At 42.9% G+C, this 21308-nt stretch overlaps 1 protein-coding gene across 5 annotated transcripts; it reads right to left on the bottom strand.

Annotated features, from left to right (window-relative positions):
• Positions 1–127: 127 nt before the first annotated feature.
• On the bottom strand, positions 128–20639 carry LOC105560384 (protein TANC1). 5 transcript variants are annotated; one of them, XM_012009462.1, is made up of 18 exons: positions 20458–20639; positions 18632–20357; positions 15819–15951; positions 7728–8158; positions 7509–7632; positions 7293–7436; positions 7055–7195; positions 5619–6209; positions 5201–5526; positions 4810–5088; positions 4300–4743; positions 3954–4160; positions 3425–3691; positions 3042–3337; positions 2540–2982; positions 2148–2449; positions 1645–2064; positions 128–1567 (listed from the first exon to the last, which is right to left on the bottom strand). In XM_012009462.1, the coding sequence occupies exons 3-18, from the start codon at positions 15913–15915 to the stop codon at positions 1265–1267; spliced, it is 4815 nt and encodes a 1604-aa protein (XP_011864852.1). In that variant the 5' UTR covers positions 15916–15951; positions 18632–20357; positions 20458–20639; the 3' UTR covers positions 128–1264. The 5 variants fall into 5 exon arrangements, with proteins under 5 accessions (XP_011864852.1, XP_011864855.1, XP_011864853.1 ...); XM_012009465.1 differs by lacking the exon at positions 7055–7195; XM_012009463.1 differs by lacking the exons at positions 18632–20357; positions 20458–20639 and adding an exon at positions 18070–18597.
• Between the last annotated feature and the right edge of the window lie 669 nt (positions 20640–21308).

Raw genomic sequence — 21308 nt, 5'->3', positions numbered from 1 at the left:
TGTTTTGCCACGTACGCTCGTGTGCGTTTAACTAATAATTTGGACAATTGCTGTATTAACGATATCTAAAACTCTGTGTAATAGTCTTATCAAGATATATCGATATGGAAGTATAAAAAGATGCATCTTAATAAAAAGTTAGTTTATTTGACACCTTTGTTACGGAGTCAATAACATTTACATTAACATGTTTGTGTTTTTCTCTTGTGTTTCGAACGCTCATAAGCACTTCGATCAAACTTATTAGATACGAGCATCATGTATTTTCTGAGTCTTATGTAAATAATTAATATTTCCTCAAATGTAAATAGCATGAGACGACATTTTGATGAATACGTATGTACAAGCGCTCGCTCACACACAGGCACGCACGTGCGCGCACACATACACATACACACAGATATTAATTAAAAAATGTTTTTCTCAATATTGAAATGTTATAAATTTTTTCGCTAATAATTGCGAGATTTAAATATTTAACCACCTAATGTGAAATATACGTTAAGAAAAAATTTCTTTCATTGATTGAGAATCTATTCTAATAATTTCATCATCATCAACTTATACATACATAATGTATGTTTGGCAAGATGCAAGCATGATAAATATTGTTGCGAGGTTAAACATTAAAAAGAGGATTCTCTTTTCGCCTTGTTAGAAACGGACTTGGCATTTTCCTATCCGAGGTAAAGATTTTTGTCGTTATACTACGTATAAATGAAAAATATTAATGAATATTGCGCTACGATTACATTTGTAATAATATAAAATACTGATAAAAACACAATTAAATAGTTTATTTAAATTAAAATAATCTAAAATCAATTACTATTCTGGAATAATAAACGATCACATGTATGTATGTATATATGTATATGCATACATATATACATACATATAAATATATAAAATGTATAAAAAAAATCGTTACACACATACACGTGCGCGCGCGCGCGTGCATGTGTCAAAAACTTTGCAAAATATCGATAATTGACAAGCGAGCTATGATTATCTATTAATACAATTCCGTAGGAATTATTCAACAATTATATTTCTCAATTTTTCATCTGTTTTTATATCAGTGCTATAGCATCTTGATTTTCGATATTAAAAAAATAGTTTCGTTGCTGCTATTTAATAAGCCTAAACGTAGAGTGTGAAATCTAGTTACCTCGAAAGATTGAATTTATAAATATAATTGTAGACTACTATGTGTTTAAATTGGCATAATTTAAATTTTTTCGAGTGTTTGAAGCAAATATCATTACAATTCGGTAAGAGTATCCACTGATGCCCGAAGGCGAGATCTAGCACTATAACCGTCGTGTTCTTTATTGGTCCCAGCACCATCGATCCAAGAGACAATCTCATCTTTTAAAGTAGCGAGCACTCTACGATCTTGTCTGTTGTGAGCTGGTGCATTTTGAAGAGCTTCTTGAACGTCCGATAGAGCGTCTTCAAACATACCCAAGTCTACGCGCGCTTTAGCTCTAGCGTAGAATGCTTCGTAAGAAACGGACCGGATACTGAGGGCTTCGTCAGCGAGTTCAATAGCTTCGGTACATTCCTGTAAAAGTAGCACAGATTTGTTATCATTCATACATTCAGATCTACGTGTAACATTGAAAAAATGAAATTACTAACGTTCATTTTGCGCTTGCATCGGCTCAAATTTAGAAGGAAATTCAAGTGAAGTTGCGTAAAAGTTTGAAGCTGCAGCATCATATGACTTTGCTCCTGCCCTTGACAATCTTCTTCTGGCGAAACTGGGAATTTTCTAAGAGCGTACGCGTATCGATGCGACGCTTCTTTCAATCTGTTCTTTCGATATAAAACATTGCCGTCTTCCAAAAGCTTATTCAATAGGATTATCAAAACGTCTGGCTTTCCTGCTGCCATGGCCCATGTAGCAGGGCCTAATTTAGCACCACGACGCAAGAAGCATTGAACGACTGGTATATTGCGACATCCGATAGCTCGGTCCAGAGGTCGCATGCCATGAAGATCAACGTGTTCCACCGCGGCTCCTTTTTCGAGTAACAGTTGTACTAGCTTTGGATTACCCTGTATGTGTTTTCGTAAATATTAGACCGCTAAAGTAATGCTTGGCAAATGACATGGGTTGTAGGTACAAGATAAGGGTCTACCTGAAATGCGGCCAAATCCAAAGGAGTTCTACCAGAGTTGTCATTCGTATTGACATCAGAGCCGCGATCGAGCAACATTTGTACGGCGGTGACGCGTCCCCTGACGCAAGCCCAACTGAGAGCGGTGAGTCCCTCCTTGTCCTTCGTCTCTAGAATCGAGCCTTTATCGAGAAACAGCTCGAGCAGATTAATGTGACCTTCCGAAGCGGCCAACATTAAAGCGGTACGACCAGCGAGATCGCCTTGTTCCAGAAGCGCTACACTTTCGTCCGTTACTGTATTCATGCTGATGGATAAATCTCCTGCGAAACAATTCAACAACCATCGATAACCAATCTTGCGCGTAATCGTCGACGATCTCAAGTTGTGTCCCGGAAGAGAGAAAAACGAACCCTGTAAAAGTCGTTCGGCGGTACCCCAGTGCCCTTCCCTGGCGGCGAGCATGAGAGGAGAGAGGCCTTTCGTGTTGACGGCTCTTGGATTGGCACCGTGAGCCAAAAGCGCGGAAACGGTCGCAGTCGAACCGTTTGCAGCGGAGACCGTTAGGGCGGTCTCGCCGATCAATGTATCGGGACGATCTACAATCACCTCTGCCATGTCCAAAAGATACTCTACAACCGCTTCGTGACCCTGTGACGCAGCTGCGACAACCGCTTGCTGGGCGGCTTCTTCTCTGTCTATTTCCAAGGCGCCACTTTCCGCTTTATTTTCACTGATCCAGTCGCAGGCCAAAAGATACCCAACCACGGACAGTCTTCCGTGTCTTGCCGCGTGCACCAGAGGACATTGGCCGGCCATGTCTACGTGTCCCAACGAGGCACCAGCGGCGGCCAATCTGCCAAGTGACAATAATATTGTTCGAGAGTCCAAGATAAGATAGTAAGATAACTGTACCTTCTGACAACGTCACAATGTCCTCGGGCAGCCGCCAGCGATAGAGCGGTACAGCCTTGGCTGTTGGTCAGTTCAACGTCAGCGCCAAACTCGAGAAGAAGCGACACCATCTCGACGGAACCTTCGTGCGCGTACATACATAGGACGGGTGCGTTACCCAAGTACTCGGTAATGTGATTCGGCGATGCACCCGCCAGCAGGAGCAGCCGCGATACCTTCACATTTGGACTGTAAATGTTTCGAAGCGTGCACAATGCCGAGGAGATGCATTCGGTCGATAAAGTTAGCCAAATTGCCTAAGGATGAATGAAGAAGCTCGAATAAGCTGCGCTTTTACTAAATTGCACTCGGTTACTATTTCACGTTGATTACACGTAACGTACTTGTAAATCGCGCGAGGGCCAACATGGAGCTACGCCTCTGTAAACGTGTGCCTTTAGCACATGGTGACCTAGTTCTAAAGTTTTGTCACCATCCAACGGTGCTTGAAGGCGAGACAGTCTAAATGCTATCGCCGCATGACCAAGTCTGTAATCGCACAGGAATTTTGTCGATTCCCCCTCATCTCTTCTCATCAGCCATTCCCTGAACGATGGGTGGAAGAACATGTACGTATTGTCCAAGCGTTTCACGAGAAAGCCAGAGAGCATCTGATAAAGAGATTGTAATTTCTAAATAAATTCAAATCTATTCAATCAGCGAGAGTTGACGTAATGTGACATTTATCAGTTCGTGATGAAATAATTCTTTCATTCGTCTCAATTACTTTCGCTATATCTAATTGGAATATATCTTGGTTAGTAAATTACTACGACTTACATTGTTTTCGCATCGTTGGCAGAAAGAGAAAAAAGGCAAGAGTAACATAGTCGTATGTAACTAGACGTGTACTAAATTGCTTAATGTACTTGCCTTAAATCTCTGTAAAAAATCGTCCCATGAAATAAAATGATGTACATTTAGAGAATTGACGGAATAAAAAATTTCAGGTAGAGTCAGTGGGTATAGAGCTGCCAGACAAACAGCCAGAAGAGGTTGTACTTTGTCGAATGACGCTGCCGTAGGGAATCTCAAGTTGAAATGTAAGAGAAAGATCTGTGCGAGAGAAACCGGTAAAACCTAGGAGATGAAATAATACACTTGTTATAAATCTCATTCTTTTCGATGTTTCTTTATAATCATATCTTATACCGCCAAAGTAACAGCGGCTTATATTATAATTGCCATTACACGAGCGAAAATATGTTATTGCACGTACCTTGTAACTTGCAGATTTAGCAACTAAATGCCCGCTCTCGATAAGATCAAGCGTTAGCTTAGCAAAGAGGAAACTACCTCTGGCTAGAGTGAGCAAATGTGAAGAGAATCTCGTCTGATAGGCGCTACACGATGATTCTGCCTTGCCGTTTACCGACGCAGTTACATTCGATTGGATGGACGGGCTTTGCGCTAATCTATAACCGACGTAATCGGATAAATCCTTGGCGATGCTGTTACCGATCGCATCGTTCGTAGTCTTGTCTAACGAGATTCTCGTGTATGGTAGTTGTTTCGCGCAATCCAACAACGGTGTCCGGACCGTGCAAACGATCTTTAACCAGCTAGGAATGTTAGGTGCATGCCTCGTTAGAAAAGAAGCTATAGTGTCGCCTCTGTCCGGCCTGTGATACTCTGCCTCGCAAACGGCGTCGATTAATATTACCTGGAAACAGAATGTGTTGAGCAACGTAATTGTCGTTGGTTCGCTCGTCTCGTGCGATAGACCTACCATATTCGAGGTTGGCAGTTTATTGGCTTTCTTCAGAGTCGAAAGTGGTTCGATAATACCTCTCGAGAGCGCGAGATCAGGATCAACGGTACATTCCCTTTGCGACAGAGAGCCTTGGAGATGGGGCTCGGACAAGAGGTATTCCCTATACGAGATCAATTGAGGAGCCTGGCAGAGTTGCGCCGCTAGTGAGTGAATTAAATCTGGGACTAGGCAGGTACTGTTATTGTCGGCTTGGCAAAAATGATAGGCTACAACGTGCGACGCTAATTCGCGGACCTGTAATTCGATATCGCTATTTCTCATTTCCACCTTTTCTACCAACTTGCAAACTTACGTAGACCGTTGCGGAATATAATAGTATTATTAATATTAGCCGAGAGGATCGCACCTTTTCGTTAGTATGCTGAATGTTGGCTCGCAGAGTCGCGTTCTGTTTCTCCGTCTCGTCGCATTCCTCGCTCACTTCTGCGGACCTTGGCTGCTCTTTCCTTCTTCCGAAACAACTGTGTTCTACCAATTGTAAAACGAGTGCAGTTTTTCCCGTGCCAGACGAGCCGGAAAGCAAAATACCAGGACTGGAGCCATTGATGACAGATTCTAATTCATGTAACAACCACTGTCGTCCCGCGAAAAGTGGATCTTGCTCTAACAACGGCACCTCGAAGAATAGTGGTTTCAGGTTTAGTTGCGTCGTATGACGCTGAACGAAACGTACTGAAATAAGCACATATACGGATCGTTAGATTCGAATATACACGTTACACATTTGGGCTCAAATACATAAAGAAAGGAATATTAGAGATTACGTTTCGCGTCCAATGGACCTTTCACGTTGCTGGCTCTCGCCGACCTTCGGGCGCAGGATCGTCTGTTCTTCAACTGGCCGAGCTCGTCGGGTTGACCCGCGTGTGCGGCATTGACGGAATGTCTTCTAGGTGCGAGCGGGCTGGAGCTACCGTTCGAAAGGCCCGATACTGACACGGACATAGACATGGACATTGACGTGGACGCGGATAATGATGTGGAAATAGATGCCAGACTACCAGCGCTGTCGCAGTCTCTGGATTTTGTTTTCCCCTTGGCCTTGACCTTCGGTTTCATAGAGCATCGCAGCGCTGCCGCCGCGGCCTCCGCTTCGCTCGACGTGCCCGTCAACGTTGACACTGGGCTCGTATTCGTTGATGCCAATGTCTGCGCCTCAAAGCTGGTCAGGCTGCTGAAGGAGGCCGCAGAGCTGTCGTGCCCTTGTATCGGAGTACGTGAGGGATGCACGCTCGATTCCATGCTCGCGTTTGCTCGATTCGATCCCAATAGCAGACCCAATCTCATGTACAGGTCCGACTGTGACGATTTTCTGGTTTTCGAAGACAACGGTTTCACGCAACCACCCTCATCGTCTGTGAAAAGAGTAAGTTGATTAGGCGTGAATATAAAGTGACTGATATCTAGTCCACGAATCCAGACAGTGCATAGAATCGACCGAGATAGCCAGTGCTTCGTGCTGCGTGAAATTGACGGGCAAAACAATAGTCACACTACTGTAAGATACGCTCAGGCGGGGGTATATTTATCGTTTCAAGTTCGAGTTGAAACGATACAATACCTTACAATACCTTACAATACCCACAATCGAATGTTGCAAACGTCAAGCGCAAGGTAATGACACGTTAGACTAATTTGTATATTCACTTTTATCCCGTCCGTCTAAACGTATCGTTATAATATTGCAACAACAGATTGAGAACGCTCTGCCAAGTGTGAGAAATTCAATGCTAAATCCAGGCATATCAATCGTGATCAATCAATTACAAATACAAAACGTACGTTTGAGAATGGAGGAGTTTTCGTAAATTTGTATAATTCGCCCAAGTTTGATTTAATTTGAAAACTAGCCAACAGAAAATGTGAGGATACGAAGAGGATTATAATAATTTGTTTTGCTAAAAGGATCATCAACATATACACGGCTCGGCATGATTCTGATAAAAGCAACGATCGTATGATAAAATGAAAAATAATGTAACTATAATAAGGGATAATTGTAAGTTGCGGGGGCCATGCTTCTACAAAGAGACACTACAAAAGGGAGGTGTTATCGGAAAGAAACGTTGTTTTTTCGGCGGTAGCGAACACGCTCTACGCCGAGTGGCAGTTTTCCTCTACGTTCATTCACAAACTCCAAGCATCTTAAACGTGTTTCAATAGCGATATACAACATCGAATTTGACAAAACTCCTCCTGCCTGTAACTTTATTCGACGAGCCGATGAGCTGATTCAGCCCGTCGTTAGCCGTGCCTTGACTACTGCTCCACAGAGATTTGATCTTTCCCAAGACAACGCCGGGCCAACTTGCTTTTCCCTCCAAAGACGAAGTCATCCCAACTGTATGTGTGCGTGCAATTTTTGGCATTATTATTCCACTCGAATGGTGAAATGTTCTCTTCGCCGCGTAAACCTACAGTTGATACAATGTTCGTACCTGATAAGGCGGAAGGATTGTCGTGTACAATCGGCTCGGGCGAGGACACCGCGTGTCTCGAAGGCCTCTGGACGGCTAAGGAACTTCTCAGCACTTTTGGGTTGAGAAAGAATCTTCTTCGTTGGTTTGGTGGCGTGGGACAACCTGCGATTTTACTGTGTTTTTAATGTGTATCTCGATGCGAGACGTAGCATTTAATTGGACGTTTCGACGTACTTTGCGTCATTTTGAGTTTTTGCCGATCTTGAGAGACAGAAGGAGCTGAGAGTGGCGAAGTGGCCTTACTTTTCAAGTTCTTGGCTACTGCTATCAAGGAGAGATTTTCAGCCGCGCCTCGCTGCTGAAAATGAAATAAGATTTACGCGATCGATGTGATATAAATGATAAGGGTTTGACGAGAGGGAGAAGAAGAGCTCTTTATAACAATAGGCTTACGTGTAAAACTCGCGACGGTAGATTAGCCCTCGTGGTGATCTTGGTGCGTAGCCTGGGGCTGCCACAGAGAGAATTCACCGTCGATGACTCATCGAGCCAACCATCCGTGGGCGCGAAGATGGACAGCGGTGCCGAGGAAACATCCCTGAGAGATGGTTCTTCCAATCGGTCATCGTCGTCATCGTCGTCGTCGTCGTTGTCGTCCTCGTCCTCGTCGTCGTCGACGTCGTCGCCGTCGTCGTTGAGATCGTAGCCACGCAGGCAAAGTGGACAGACCTCGCTGCGAAATAGACAGGAGTAGCAGCGCTCGTGGCCGCAGGAATCGATCAGGCGACGTTTCTTGCCCTTGTCAAAGGGCATTTCGCAGGATGGGCACGTGGATCCACCCAACACCCCCGTCGACTCGACCAACGCTCGTATCTGCGCCAAGTCTACGAAGAGAGCGCAATCGTTTTTATCTCCCTCTCTCTCTCTCTCTTTCGGAAATTGTTCTCGCGCCAAGATATCGAGATACAAAAGTGTAGAAAATGTGAGAGCAGCGACGATGCAGAATAAGGCGCCGTGCATATACGAAGCATTCTATTGTGGAAAGTAAGGTCGAGAGATGAGGCTTTTTTAACGAGATCGAGGCTTTACGAACGACGTTATATTCGCATGAAACGGAAAGAGATAGGGAAGCGGGAAAGAAGAGAGGAGAAAAGGAGGAAGTCACACGACCCCTCCGTACCGGTAACTCCGCGTGAGGCAGGTGCAACTCCGCTTGTCGCGGCGGAGGATCGCCTGGGTTACCGTAAACCGTAAGCTAGGTCAACGCACCGGAGTCTGCCGCGCCACGCCGCGCCACCCCGCCGAGCATTCGCTCTTGACGTTTTCTCAGGGCGGAGGCTTTACTGACTCATGCGTCCTCGCTGGATCGCAGGATCCACTATTACAACGTCGCATCTTGCCAATCACCTCGCGCGATAATCTCTCGTTAAAACTCTCATCGATCTAACTTATAATTGGCATCTTAAATCACATGTAGAAAGTTGCTTCCTTTCGATATCGCATTCGTTAAACTCGATCGATCCGTTTTGCTAACGCCGGTGAAACGCGATCTCTCGCGCGATGCGGCATTTTGCAACGTAGCTTCTCGTATGTATACGAGTAATGATCGACGAGTTGATCAGTCTAAATGAGGATTTCGCTCGAAAGGACCACGAAATTCGACATGTCCACTCGCCCGACCTCGATGGAGATTAAAGTCCGTTGGCCAAGCGGGAAAACCAAGTGGAACGGAGCAGAACCACCACCTGTTGGCTGATCTGCTGACCAGCTTCTCCCTCTCTTATACATCTCTCCGTAAACTGTCTTCTCTTCCCGTTAAACATTTCTCTCATTTCTGTGCTTTTCTGCTTTGGTTTATCCTCAAGCTTGGAAAAAGATGGCTGTAAAAGGTCACCGAATCGAGAACGGCAGTTATTTCGGTTTCGACGAGTCACGTGTATTAATCGTTATTCGTGCCCAGAAGAGTGAGAGAAAGTTACTCTACCGAGGTGCTCGCCTACAGTCTTGTCGTATTTAAATCCTGTCGGTACCTTCGATATACCGGGAGGCTACGAAATATCGCGATAAATGCGCAAAAGATCCACTAACGCTACAAGATTTAAGATTGACATAAAAGATACGCAACATGTGACTGGATTTTACCTGCTTGTTTCTATGAGATAATATGCTTCACCGACGTCATCTCTGATAAGGCATTGTAGATAACATGCTCCGCGATAGATTATATAAATAAAGCTCGCGCTTATCGCTTAACAGTGCTCTTCTTCATACCGGAAAATTGCGACACACGGCACGATATCTTGCTCTTACAATTATCAGTACATTCCGTGACGCGGAAATTCTTTACATAAAAGTCTCTTAAAATTATTCTTCTCTTTTATTAATTACTTGAGCAGATTTGCAATCTTATCTCGTCTCATTATACACTTGACGTTTGCACGTTTGCACGAATACGGACACAAATATTAATTTAGATAACGATATTAGACCCGCCTTAAATGCAATTTTTAGATAAACTATTAGCATATTTCGGATTTGTTTCCCGACAGCGATCACTTGCTAAATCCTGCCTCGATAATATCAAATTGTTAAACCTATCTGTTACCAAATATGACAGAATCGTTAGAAATTTCGTTACGAATTTCACATAATTTTGCTAAACGCATTCGCGAGTGAGGAAGATTTTCCGCAATCAATCAAATCAATAAGAAGTAAGCAACGTACACATCTATGATTTGGTACATTGGCTATTCAGGTTCTTGATTCTTAGAATGGGCAGCCAGACGCGACACGATCCGTAAGACTGCTGGTCGCCTCGCTACTCCACTCCTTATTCCTCTCACTCACGATACACACGATAACCGCCCACAGCATGCATACATTTGCGATACATACACCGTCATAATATTCCATAAATAACCACACGTAGGTACCATTTTTGCTCGAGCTTGTCACAGATTAGAAATTAAGTGTCAAAAATTATTATCTATTAATAAACATTATATATTATTTGTCTAAGAAACGGGATATTTCTAGCAAGTCCTAAAGAATTCATATTACGTATGTATCTACAAGAATTGACATTTTTCTCTATTTTGGAAAATCGAGCGGTTTCTTCTAGTGAAAAACATCTTCTTCTTACCTAATTGACTCTTATTTAATTATTGAATATCCTTCTTGACAGGGAAAAAAAGACATTTTCTTATGAATTTCCAAGAGTGGCTCTAAAAAGTTAAGTCTTGGACGCGACAAGAAAGTGAGTCATATACAACAAACGCCGTGAGATGATCTGTGTACCTCTCTCAAGGTGTATTTCAAGGATCCCCTTCTCGAAAGAAAATTCGTCAGTGGTGAAGAAACCGGATGTTGTACGTTTGCACTGTAGAAAATTACAGGTTGAAAAAAACTCTACAAACAGGTGTGCGCATTTTGCAAGGATGTAGTGCGTGACGAGAGTACAATTATAAATGCGAGTCATATTGGATCCGTCATGTTGGCAAATTCGGGTCTCTTTTGCCGCTTCTTTTCGCGAGACACGCCTCTCGAAGGAACCACTTCAAGTGACCTACTTACTGACGTGCTCGTGACTTTTATTATAATATCAGGTATGTTTGAAATAGATGACGGGAAGAATAGAGTAGAGTAGATGAGATATGCACGTTTTAGACCCAGGTGACAGAGAAAGTTAGACGTAGTTGTATTCAAGGCAAGGTGCGCGTTACAGGTGTGTACATTTCGTAACCATCTATTGCAGGTTGTTGGTAGATATAACTTGTCTTTTCCGTATTCACTAAAGACACGTTTGCGCGAGAAACATTTCTTCTCACTTTTATTAAGATATAAGTTAAGTAAATGGTAAAAATTGTTGGCGAGTGCAAATAAAGTGAAGCGACTAGAGATAAACTAAAAGCATGTTGAATCTCAACAAGGCTTTTCTTCGTTTCGCTCTTACAGTTAATTCCGTCTTCCGATAGTAGCGTCGTCTTATCTGTGACTCGACCATCGACGCATGCTTCTGTGTGGTCCAACATAACCGGCAAAATAAGTACAACAGCAAGACGTGCTTCTTCTCTACCTTCCTTCCTCCTTCTCTCATTGTCATCGAGAATAATTATTTCCAATTGATAACGCAATGAAAATTCCATTCTATCAGTATCATACAATAATTCCACATATATGCGTCATCTTTAATACTTTTTATTAACTTTTATTGAAAAATATTAACATTTTTAAGACTTTTTGCTATTAAATAATAAAATATTAAACAGTCATAGCTTTGGTTTATCCGAAATGGAGCTGATATCGATTTGACTCATTCTCGTCGACTGATAATACATTTTATCGTGGGAGACTTTTATATGTATATGGTTGGCGTGACAAACGTTACGTCGATTTTTACAAATAATCAGTCGACAGGTAAATACTTAAAAACGGAAGTTGGTTGTTCCACTCTAGGGCGATGCCTTTAGAATGTACGAGTAGCGTCAGTTTCCCACCTTTAATTCGCACTCTGTTCAACATCGAGACGAATCTTGTGGCGTTCAGACTAAAGTTGCAAATTACTATTATTCCGCAACAAGATCAGACGTTGCGCCAACACTCGACAACCGATTATTAGACTCGTGCGAGAATTAACTATTTTGCTTAGAGTTTCATCGTGTGTCTAATAATAAGCAACAGGGAATTGTTGAGAATGTATGAAGAATGTCACTGAGATGCGTCTTTTATTTTGTTGAAGCTTTGTCACATCGTATCACGTGTTGTAAAATACTTACCGAGGACGGAGAGGCTGAGACCAGAGTTGGGGCGAGGCGATCTGTCGGGGGGCGCCATGTCGCTTCTCTCTCTCTCTCCCTTTTCTCTCTGCTCCTCCTCCTCCTCCACCGCCGCCGCCGTACGACCGTTTCTTTTTTTTATTCTTTTTCACGCGTAGATATGTGCTTTATCCGGTACATCGCACGGTGTAAAACACTCGAGTCACATCACACATATCCAGAGAAACTAGAGCAGAGCACGAGCACGCACCTGAGAACCGTGTCGCCGACTACTGCGGAGTGCGGAACACGTACCCTTCTCTTTTTTCCATCTTTCGTCTTGCCATTTTGCTATTTGTTTTGTTAAAATACCGGCGAGACGTGTGATACGCATGAATACGCGAGCAGGGTTCGCGGCGTACTGGCTGCCACTTGCCACTTGCCACTTGCCAGTGCAGCGCAGCGCAGCGCAACGCGATGACCGAGTTGGCTGATTGGCCGGCAGCCCCGGCAGCCCCGGCAGGTCGACCGACTGGTTGACTCGCTTGGACGACCGCTCGCCGCTCGCCACGTTCTTTCACAACGAGCCCTCTCCGTCTCTCTCTCCCGCTCTCCAATACTCTTCCTTGCGCGTCCTTTTCGTCCTCTGGCCTCGCTAGAGCAGCGCCATAGCGCCTGCGCGAGTTGTCATCCAGCGAAATATCCCACTAGGGGAAATTGAACGCAATATGGATGAGAGCGATAGAAAGGATATTCGGCTTCCGCGTGCGACAAGTGCGTCCGCGCTCCTTGGGATTTAGCATTTCTACTCGCGAAACGTTACTTTCTACTTTCACATCCCCGCCTAATATACCATCTTTTACCGTACGTTTTGCTCCTCTACGTCGAAAGGTTCACGATAGAAGAAGGTAGTCGAGCCATACATTGTAGATGGATGGCTAGGAATTAGCGAATTAACAAATTGGCGGTGTCGTCGGTAGCTCTATATACGCGCAAACCTTTCTACGTGGGCTAGCGGATGCGGGTGGGCGGACCGGCGGATCCAGCCAGGCAGAGCCCACGTTGAAACGAGCGTCGAGCATCGGTAATTAAACGGGCACCTCGCTCGACAGACTTCTCGCTCCGCTTCTGTACTTTGACCCTCGAATGCACTGACTACCAGCCCGAGAATTTTACACTTGGAGGTTTAGGTTTCGAACAAAAAGACCTTGTACGGATCCCGTAAACCTCCAAGTGTAAAATTTTCATCTTGCAAGGCCGAAAATTATTCGCGTTAGTTGAAGCTCCACCGGCATATTAGGTACAATTGGATGCGTAGGCATCCTCTTTGCACTACGTTAAACGTTAAATCGTTCCGTTAATCGCCACGATGCGACAAGATTACTCGCCCACAATTTCCTCTAAGATGACGCGTTATGCGGCCTGACTGTAAATACACATGAATACGAATTAATTATATTACCAATATCTGAGGAGTCGTAAAAATATATCGCTCGATAGAAAGAAGAAGAGGAACAAGTGTCTCTTTGTAAATCTCACAATCAGCCACAAATAAACCACAGCAGGTGCGTTTAATCAACCGCGCGTTTATAGCTTATCTACTAATAAACGTCTTAGCTTCAACCACGAGATTTCTCTTACACTGAGAGCGTTCGCCATATTTTTATCACGACGCGATGTTAATAAATGTGAAAGTGGAATGTCGCAGATAATCACGGAATTACTCAAAAAATACATTTTTTATTTTCCCTTTCTATTATACGTGACAATATTTATATTAAATTACGTTTCAGTGTTTTATATTGGAGTTTTGCAACATTGATTAACAAACTATCTTTTTCCATTTTTATCTTTTATTTCATTGATATTTCATTGTCATCACGCTTCCTCTCGTCATTCATCATAACAAACTTGCCGAAAAGAAACTTTTTCCATCTACTTACTGTATTGTATAAGATAAAAATCTTGCAATTGCATCAATTACCACGTCGACAGTTTAAACTACCACCTTTTCATCAACTTGACCGGTGCTTCGCAATAATGCGGTTTTAATTGTATGTACTCTCTAAGAATAATCGGTGCACTATTTTCAGTGATAATCCACTGATTGACTGTTAGAGAGTAAAATAAATCAATGTTTGAGCTGATACTGATATCGATTTCAGTTTTGTCAGAGAATACATGGAATTCTTGGTATTCCAACTCCTATGCCATGACCTATGGAACGGAGTAATTTCTCCCTTTTTAAAAGAGGATTAATCACAGAAGGGAACGAAAACATTTTTCTGAACCACGTCATTCGGCAGGTAGCCCATAGATCCTTTTACTTGCTGAAAGGTCCTCTCTCTCTCACCCTGCACGGACCCTTCAGCCTGAGCGTTTATCGAATCTTAGGTTCTACGAGCTTAGGGTCAGCGCGGACGTGTAAGTCGAGTCGAAACGGACACGTTTGGATGGAATACCCTAGTACGTCATCGACTCTTAGAAATGATTTAATTATCCGACTCGCGAGATAAAAAATAATCAACTTTTGTCTCGTAGAGCAAGCTCTATGCCGCGTCGGTGTTCGCTACGTGGAACAGCTCCAAGATCCTTCGTACGTACCGCGGATAATCGACGGAGCGATAACGCGCGGGATACCTCGTCCGCCCACGTAGCGTCCACACGCGTGGCGAGTCGCACGCCCCTACGTTTACATACGTAAGCGTGTATAGAAATAGCAGGGTTGAGTAGGGGATGTGCCAGACCGGCTGGTACACCGGTTTTCCACCGAGCGTACCATGCCAAGGCGACACATGGTGTCATCGTCTACCTGATATTGATACCGTTTCTTTTTTCGAAAATTCTCTAAAACGTGTGTCGTTTGGACATTTTTACCCAATTTTTACCCAAACGAAATGACTCACACGCGCCGCGCCGCGACATGACGACTGCTCCCCATACCCAGTAGGTTCATTCATTCGCTCGTATCCTTGTTTCATTCAAGGCCTGATACACTTGAATCGCGAAAGCCGCACGAAGCACTACGATAACGTACACGTGCGCGCACGTTATCAGAAATACCAATACATATCAAGTCTTACGTTTTACGATTATTGTCTCGAGGGTCGAGTTGTGTCCCTCCTCTCCCAGCAATTATTCGCTTATCTGCTCATTTCCTGTCTCGTCGAATAGCATCAGAGATCGACGACACGTTCAATCTTGAAGGATTTCAGTCGAGTCGCGGTACTATGTTATTTATTGGAGGGTGACGAAAAAAGATTCTTTTCCCCGAGAGATACAAGTTGTACAATCTCTACGTGTTCAAGATCTCGAGGGTCTCTTACGAGGAAAGAGTCATTTTATACGTGTTCGCTATACGTGTCTTGCATATAAAGATGAAAAAGCAGAGATGTTTCTACGAAAACGGCGTATCACGATTAATGCCGCAGATACATAATTATGTCGAGTCAAGGTATCATGTAATAAGGTAAATAAGGTATACTCGACAGTACATACATACTTGTACTCTTATTGTTACACTACATGTATTGCGATTCCTTCGAGTTGAAATTCGCAAGTGGCGCGTAGGTGCGCTGACTCAGAGTCGGCTATCTTCCATTTTCAATCACCTCACTTGGTCTCACTTGGTCTCAGTGATATCATACACCTCTCTCTAGTTGGATATGTAATCAATTCCTTTTCGCAATTAACAATTATCTAAACGTCACTGATCATTTCCAAAGTCGCGCGGGTAATGAATAATAGGGTAATGAGTAAAAAATGTGGTAATATAGAGGTTGAAAGTCACCATTTTTGTACACTTCCTCGTTGACCAACGTCTCCTCATCGTCAGTATCGGGTCCAAGGGATACCGGGGTGTACACGACGGAGTCTCTAGATCTCATACTTTCCTCTTGTTTTACGGTGCATTCGGTGACGAGCTGAAATGCAAAGTACAGTTATGAGTTACAGGCAATTCGGGAAAGTTTACGTCGCGGTAAAATTTCAGACTAGCGTGACTGCAGGATGACTCGGAACGCCAAATATAGCAAGGGATTTCCGCGACATTTTCTTTCAATTAAACGAGGCTATCACTCGCCATGACTAAAGTCGAGTGTGTAAATGGAATGGTTCGGCTATACTTGGATTTAAGATTACCAACCCTTTGGTTTATTTCTTTCTCTTTCCTTCTAAATAATCGCACATGGCACGACACGTGTACATTGGTTCACCCGAAAGTTTTCATCTGGAACATTCACTCGCCCAGCCACTTTTGCTTGGTCGATCGATAACGGCCATAACGAAGAATTTCACGCGATGCGTATAAATGTTCTTTTTATTCTCGTATACTCCCATGGCAACCGGTTTCCCGTGAGTCCCGTCACTATACGTACGTCCGTCCGTACGTGGTAACGTGCGTGGTAACGTGGTTCCTGCTTGGACTCGGGATACACGCCAGTTATTTCGGGAGGCACGAACGCCGCCGTCTCGACGTGCCGGTAGACACCGTCATTCTTCTGGGATTTCATCACCGAGGGAAAGATCGTCTCGACACTATCGTTACTCGCACCGATCGACTCTCGTCTCGCGTACGTCATGTGCAATTCATTTTTAATGGGTAAAAAGTATAAAAAGAGATATGCGAAGAAAGAAAAGGGGACACTCTTGCTGTATAATAAATAGACTGATTATACAATATAATATTTGCGTAGAGGTATTTTTATATCTACAAGTTTTTTTACCACCGCACTGCTTATTTCTTCTCGTTATTCTATATGTAGCGTGGCGACGGATGCAGAGGTTTCTCTCATCCCGGATGGTGGTTACGACCACGCCTTTATGTTCGCAGGGGGTCCCGGATATACTTGGAACAAAGAGGACGAAAAAGAGATTGACGAGTTTTCGCTTCTAACGCTTTCGGCTTTCCAAAATCTACCGGAGAAAGTCGCCTTTCCTAAACTTTCCTAAACTTTCCTAAACTTTCCTAAATTACAGTTTAGATTTTTATTATTCTTACCGCCCTCGTGAAATTTCATCAATAATGAAATTTCATCAATATTCATGCATCTTTTAATATCTTATGAAAACATTGAGCAGCAGTTTATTCTCAGCAGGTAAATCGGCCCTCCGCGACAATTACCCAGTCAAAGGACAAAAAGTATTTCTCTATTCTTAGGATGTGTGAAGGAGAGGGGGCGCCTTTTTCCTCTACTCCCCTTTTGTACGTAGGATATTCTGTCACCTTGGATTCTCCGCGAAACTTTACGACAAAATGCCCATTTCTTCAACTATTCTCGTGTCATGTCAACATTCTTACATTCAATTTACTTCTTTTAAATATACCTTTACAAAGTGACAAGTAAAATGATTGATGAAAGTAACGTAGGATCGATTGTCACGAGGACATTGTGCTCATATTGAAATTAAGTCGCGCGTATAAAGCAAATTAAGTAATTAAGTCGCGGAAGAAAATAATTTGCGTGATCGCACGTGATCGTCAGCAATAAGGGTAAAGAGTAACGTGGGATAGTACCGAGGCAATTCGCTTTGTTTTAGACCCTTTATTTTAGATCGAAAAGACTAGAAAAATTGTCCCATTATAATGTTAACTTTCACATATCTGCTGGCAATTTTCCTTTTAATCAGAAGACCTTTTCTAGAAAGCCCCGCCGCTTTTCAAATCCGTCTTGTTTACAAAGCTGCGCTAATCTAATATAAGACACGACGATAAACACGTGTGCAGGGCAGCCGTGCACAGTGAAAAGTGATGACGCGGTTGCATATCAAAAAGTTGAGAGAATATGACTTTTTTTCGTGTTTGCTCCTTCTTCCGCATATATGTTATCGCGCGATAATTCGACGAGCAATTTAAATTGGTATCTTCGATCTTATAAGAACTACATCCCCAGAGCAGTCCTGATGAGTACGGAAACCGGAAACCGGAAACCGGAAACCGCGCGGAGCTACGCGAGAGCAGATAGAGCGAGGGTCCCTCTCGTGGAGCGCCTTGACCCTCCCTTGGATGACTTGAACGTCGACGTAAAAATAGCGTTACACACCTATGCAAGCTGTGGGATACATCGCCGACGCGACGCGACGACCAGAGGCGAGAGGAAGCTGGAAGAGCCGACATTCTCGAGACATCCCTCGACACGAGGAATCATCCCGCGCCTAGAGAGAAAGCTCTACACTTCCGGTCTGAATCCAATACCACCGTAGGATATTTATGTCCTACTCTTCAAATTTAAGTCGACCCAAGGAATAAGAGGCACGCTAAATCCTCTCCTCTTACTTAACTACGCTCGACTACCGAGAAGCGTAACGATTCAAACCTCTTCAAAGATTTAATATGCCAAGGTATTATCAGTGTCGCGCTAATTATAATAATCAACGACTCGACAGGTTCGCAGGCACCAATTTTATCTCACGAGTCACGGATTATTACGTAGTAGGTGTCGTTTTTTTACGTAAATTATATCTAGTTGTTCAACCAAGTAGATTTCCTTGAAAACTTTAATCATCCGAGTCACGCCCTAGAGTAAATAATCGCGACTTGGAGGGGTCGACTATATTCATTCTGCGACAGAGCAAGTTTTAAAATCGTAGCGAGCGACGACTCACCGGTATGTCCCAGCCTCGAAATAGCAGCGATGTGCGGCCGCGGGCGACTCCTCGCGAGGTTTTTGCGTTCCACGACGACACTTTTCGCCCTTTTTTCCCCCTTTCGATCGTAGCGATTGCACTTGGACCTCGTCACGAATGTAGCCGAGAGTTTAGGTATTAGCAAGTCGTGCTAGCAAGAGACAAAGTAGCTCGAAAATTGAACTCTAGGCTGCTCGCGAATACGCTAAGCGACACAAATAAATAACTAGAGAAAAATAAATAAATAAATAAATTAATAGACGGTCTGGATAGAGTATCCGCGAGTAGTTGACTTGAACCTCCGAACGAATCGGCACGGCGCGCTCCGACTGACTGCACCGCCCCGACTGCTGCGCCGACTCTCCATTTACCCCCGAGATGCGAGAAAAAGCTCGCTTCGTAAGAAAGCGAGAAAACACGAGCTTTCCTTCCTCCGTTGCCTCCGTATTTCACACAACCTCCTTCCACTCTCTCCCTCATTGTCAAATCCATCAGTTACATTGCAGCTTTGTACTTTTCAAAGATGCCCGTACGACCCTGTTTTTCCCATCACGCTGAAAAACGTAATCATCTAGATGAGCCGACGTTCATCAACATTTGCAAATTTCTATTGATATTTCGATATTTGAATCTCGTTTTGACATTATACTACTGTCGCAACTATGGAAGATGTTACAAAATACAAAATTTTTGTAATATTTAATTTTCTTCGATCGACTGTGACATTGTTTTATAACTCGGCACGAATTCGTCAGATATTTACTTTAAGTAATCAGGAAGCGCTCTCTTATACAAAAAAAAATTAAATCGTCGCTTTTATCATTTTTGGCAACGTGGCATTAATGTTTTACACACTCAATTGTTTCAATGCACCTTTATTTCATAACTTTAAGCACTTAAAACTCATACAACATATAAGCCCCTATATATACCCATTACAGCGTGCGACCATAGAATTAAAAGCAAAGTAAAAGAGAATTGCATCTTGAGAAGCGTATTAAAATCTCTCCGAACCATTGTCATCGTTATTGTAGATTTAATAGTTTTCACTGCTTTAATCGCTCATCTTCGAAGCACTGTTGCAGAGAAAACAAAGCGATAAAAGAAGTAAAATTCTTGTATTTATGTTACCACCGAGAGGATAGCTCACTACAGTGGCGTAACTTACAGCTTAATAAAGATCAAGTAATGTAATAAAGTCGAGAAATTTCTTCATTTATACACGTACACTTTTCGATTACAACTTACTTGCGAACATTACAAGTCGTTAAATGGTTTCTTCTTTTATCTGTTTATTGTCGAAATTGTACTTGAGATATAATTTCAGATTAGATTATTATGAAAGAGAAAGAGAGGGGGTTAAGCTGCAAGTTACGCGTGAGCAGTTGTGATTAGTACTATTTAAGTTTCAATCAATTGCGGTACCACAAATAAGAAGCATAATTGGCATAAAATATAATTTTCTCCTAAATCGCCTCCGAGCGAGAAACACCTTGCACCACATTTTAAAAGCCACAATAGCGCGCGTGGAGGTTACATCCCGGTGAAAGATCAACATGTATGCATGTTGATAAAGTTTTCCTTGTTTTTAAAGATCGGTCCCCAAGAGCCGTACTTGTCATTCTTTCCTGACGACTGTTGCTGACGATATTGCTGCTGCTGCTGCTGTTGTTGCCCTGGCGACATGTGCCTTTCCTTGTCTTTCCTTCAACATTTGCAATTATACGTTAGTAATATTTTCCAAGTAAACATGCGTTGTAAAAAATTGCTAGATAATTGACGATCAGTGTGAATATTGTACGTACTTAATTTCCTGATAAGGTCCTTTAATGATACCGCTTATGCTGGCATATACCATTTTTCTATTCGTCTATAAATTTGAGATGTAAAGAACAATTGTTCCCTCCTCTTCCAATTTTCGGGTTACTCGAAATAATCTGCACTAACGATGAGCAATGGTTCGGAGGTAATTTGCTGTATTTTCCAACACCTGGAAATTTAGTTGTCGCGTAAAAATTAAACAAAGGAGAGAAAGAAATAACTCTAGTAAATTGATGTGTTTACATACTCTACGGTACGTGATGCAAATGAACCAGAACTAATAATTCAAGTCGATTTCCAGAGTTGCCTCGTCGACTCCCTTTGCGCGTTCCAAGATTTTTGGCTAGCCTGCAGAAAATAACAATAATCTCATCTTTTGTCCTACACATCAGTTTATTATGATATATATTTCATTTTCTTTGCTTCTCATGGAAATAGCTGGCTAAATGCTGTCTAAAAAGATATTCCTCCTTCTTTTCTGTTTCCTTAATCTAGTTGCTACGATTATTATGCAACTATAATTTCTACGAGTTTTGAGTTTTTTTTTCGCGTTGAAAATACGCTACGAAAGATTGAGAGAAAGTATACTAACGGGCAATCCCGAAGAAATTCAGCTATATCGGCACATCTCGGTGATTTAAACTACTTAATTATACATTTTGAATTTAGATTAACAAAGCAGGTAAAGGAGAAACGCGTGAGAAGGAAAGATGTAGAAAGAGTTGATGATGTCAACTCTTAATCCATCAAGGGAACATAAGGAGCGCGGAAAAAAAAGTACACGTACGCGTTTGCTTTTGTTCTTGTAGGAAAGGCTTACCTGACGCTGGGCAAG

This window comes from Vollenhovia emeryi, unplaced genomic scaffold (genome assembly GCF_000949405.1).
Source record: "Vollenhovia emeryi isolate VEMERY1.0 unplaced genomic scaffold, V.emery_V1.0 DF939231.1, whole genome shotgun sequence".
Taxonomy (NCBI): Eukaryota; Metazoa; Arthropoda; class Insecta; order Hymenoptera; family Formicidae; genus Vollenhovia; species Vollenhovia emeryi.
This window is presented reverse-complemented; position numbering and strand designations above follow the sequence as displayed.

Coding starts and splice junctions, on each gene's coding strand:
- LOC105560384 (XM_012009462.1), bottom strand. CDS start 15,915: ATGAGATCTAGAGACTCCGTCGTGTACACCCCGGTATCCCTTGGACCC. Junction 4,744..4,809: donor AACTGCCAACCTCGAATATG/GTAGGTCTATCG, acceptor TTCTGTTTCCAG/GTAATATTAATCGACGCCGT. Junction 2,065..2,147: donor TGGATTTGGCCGCATTTCAG/GTAGACCCTTAT, acceptor AAACACATACAG/GGTAATCCAAAGCTAGTACA.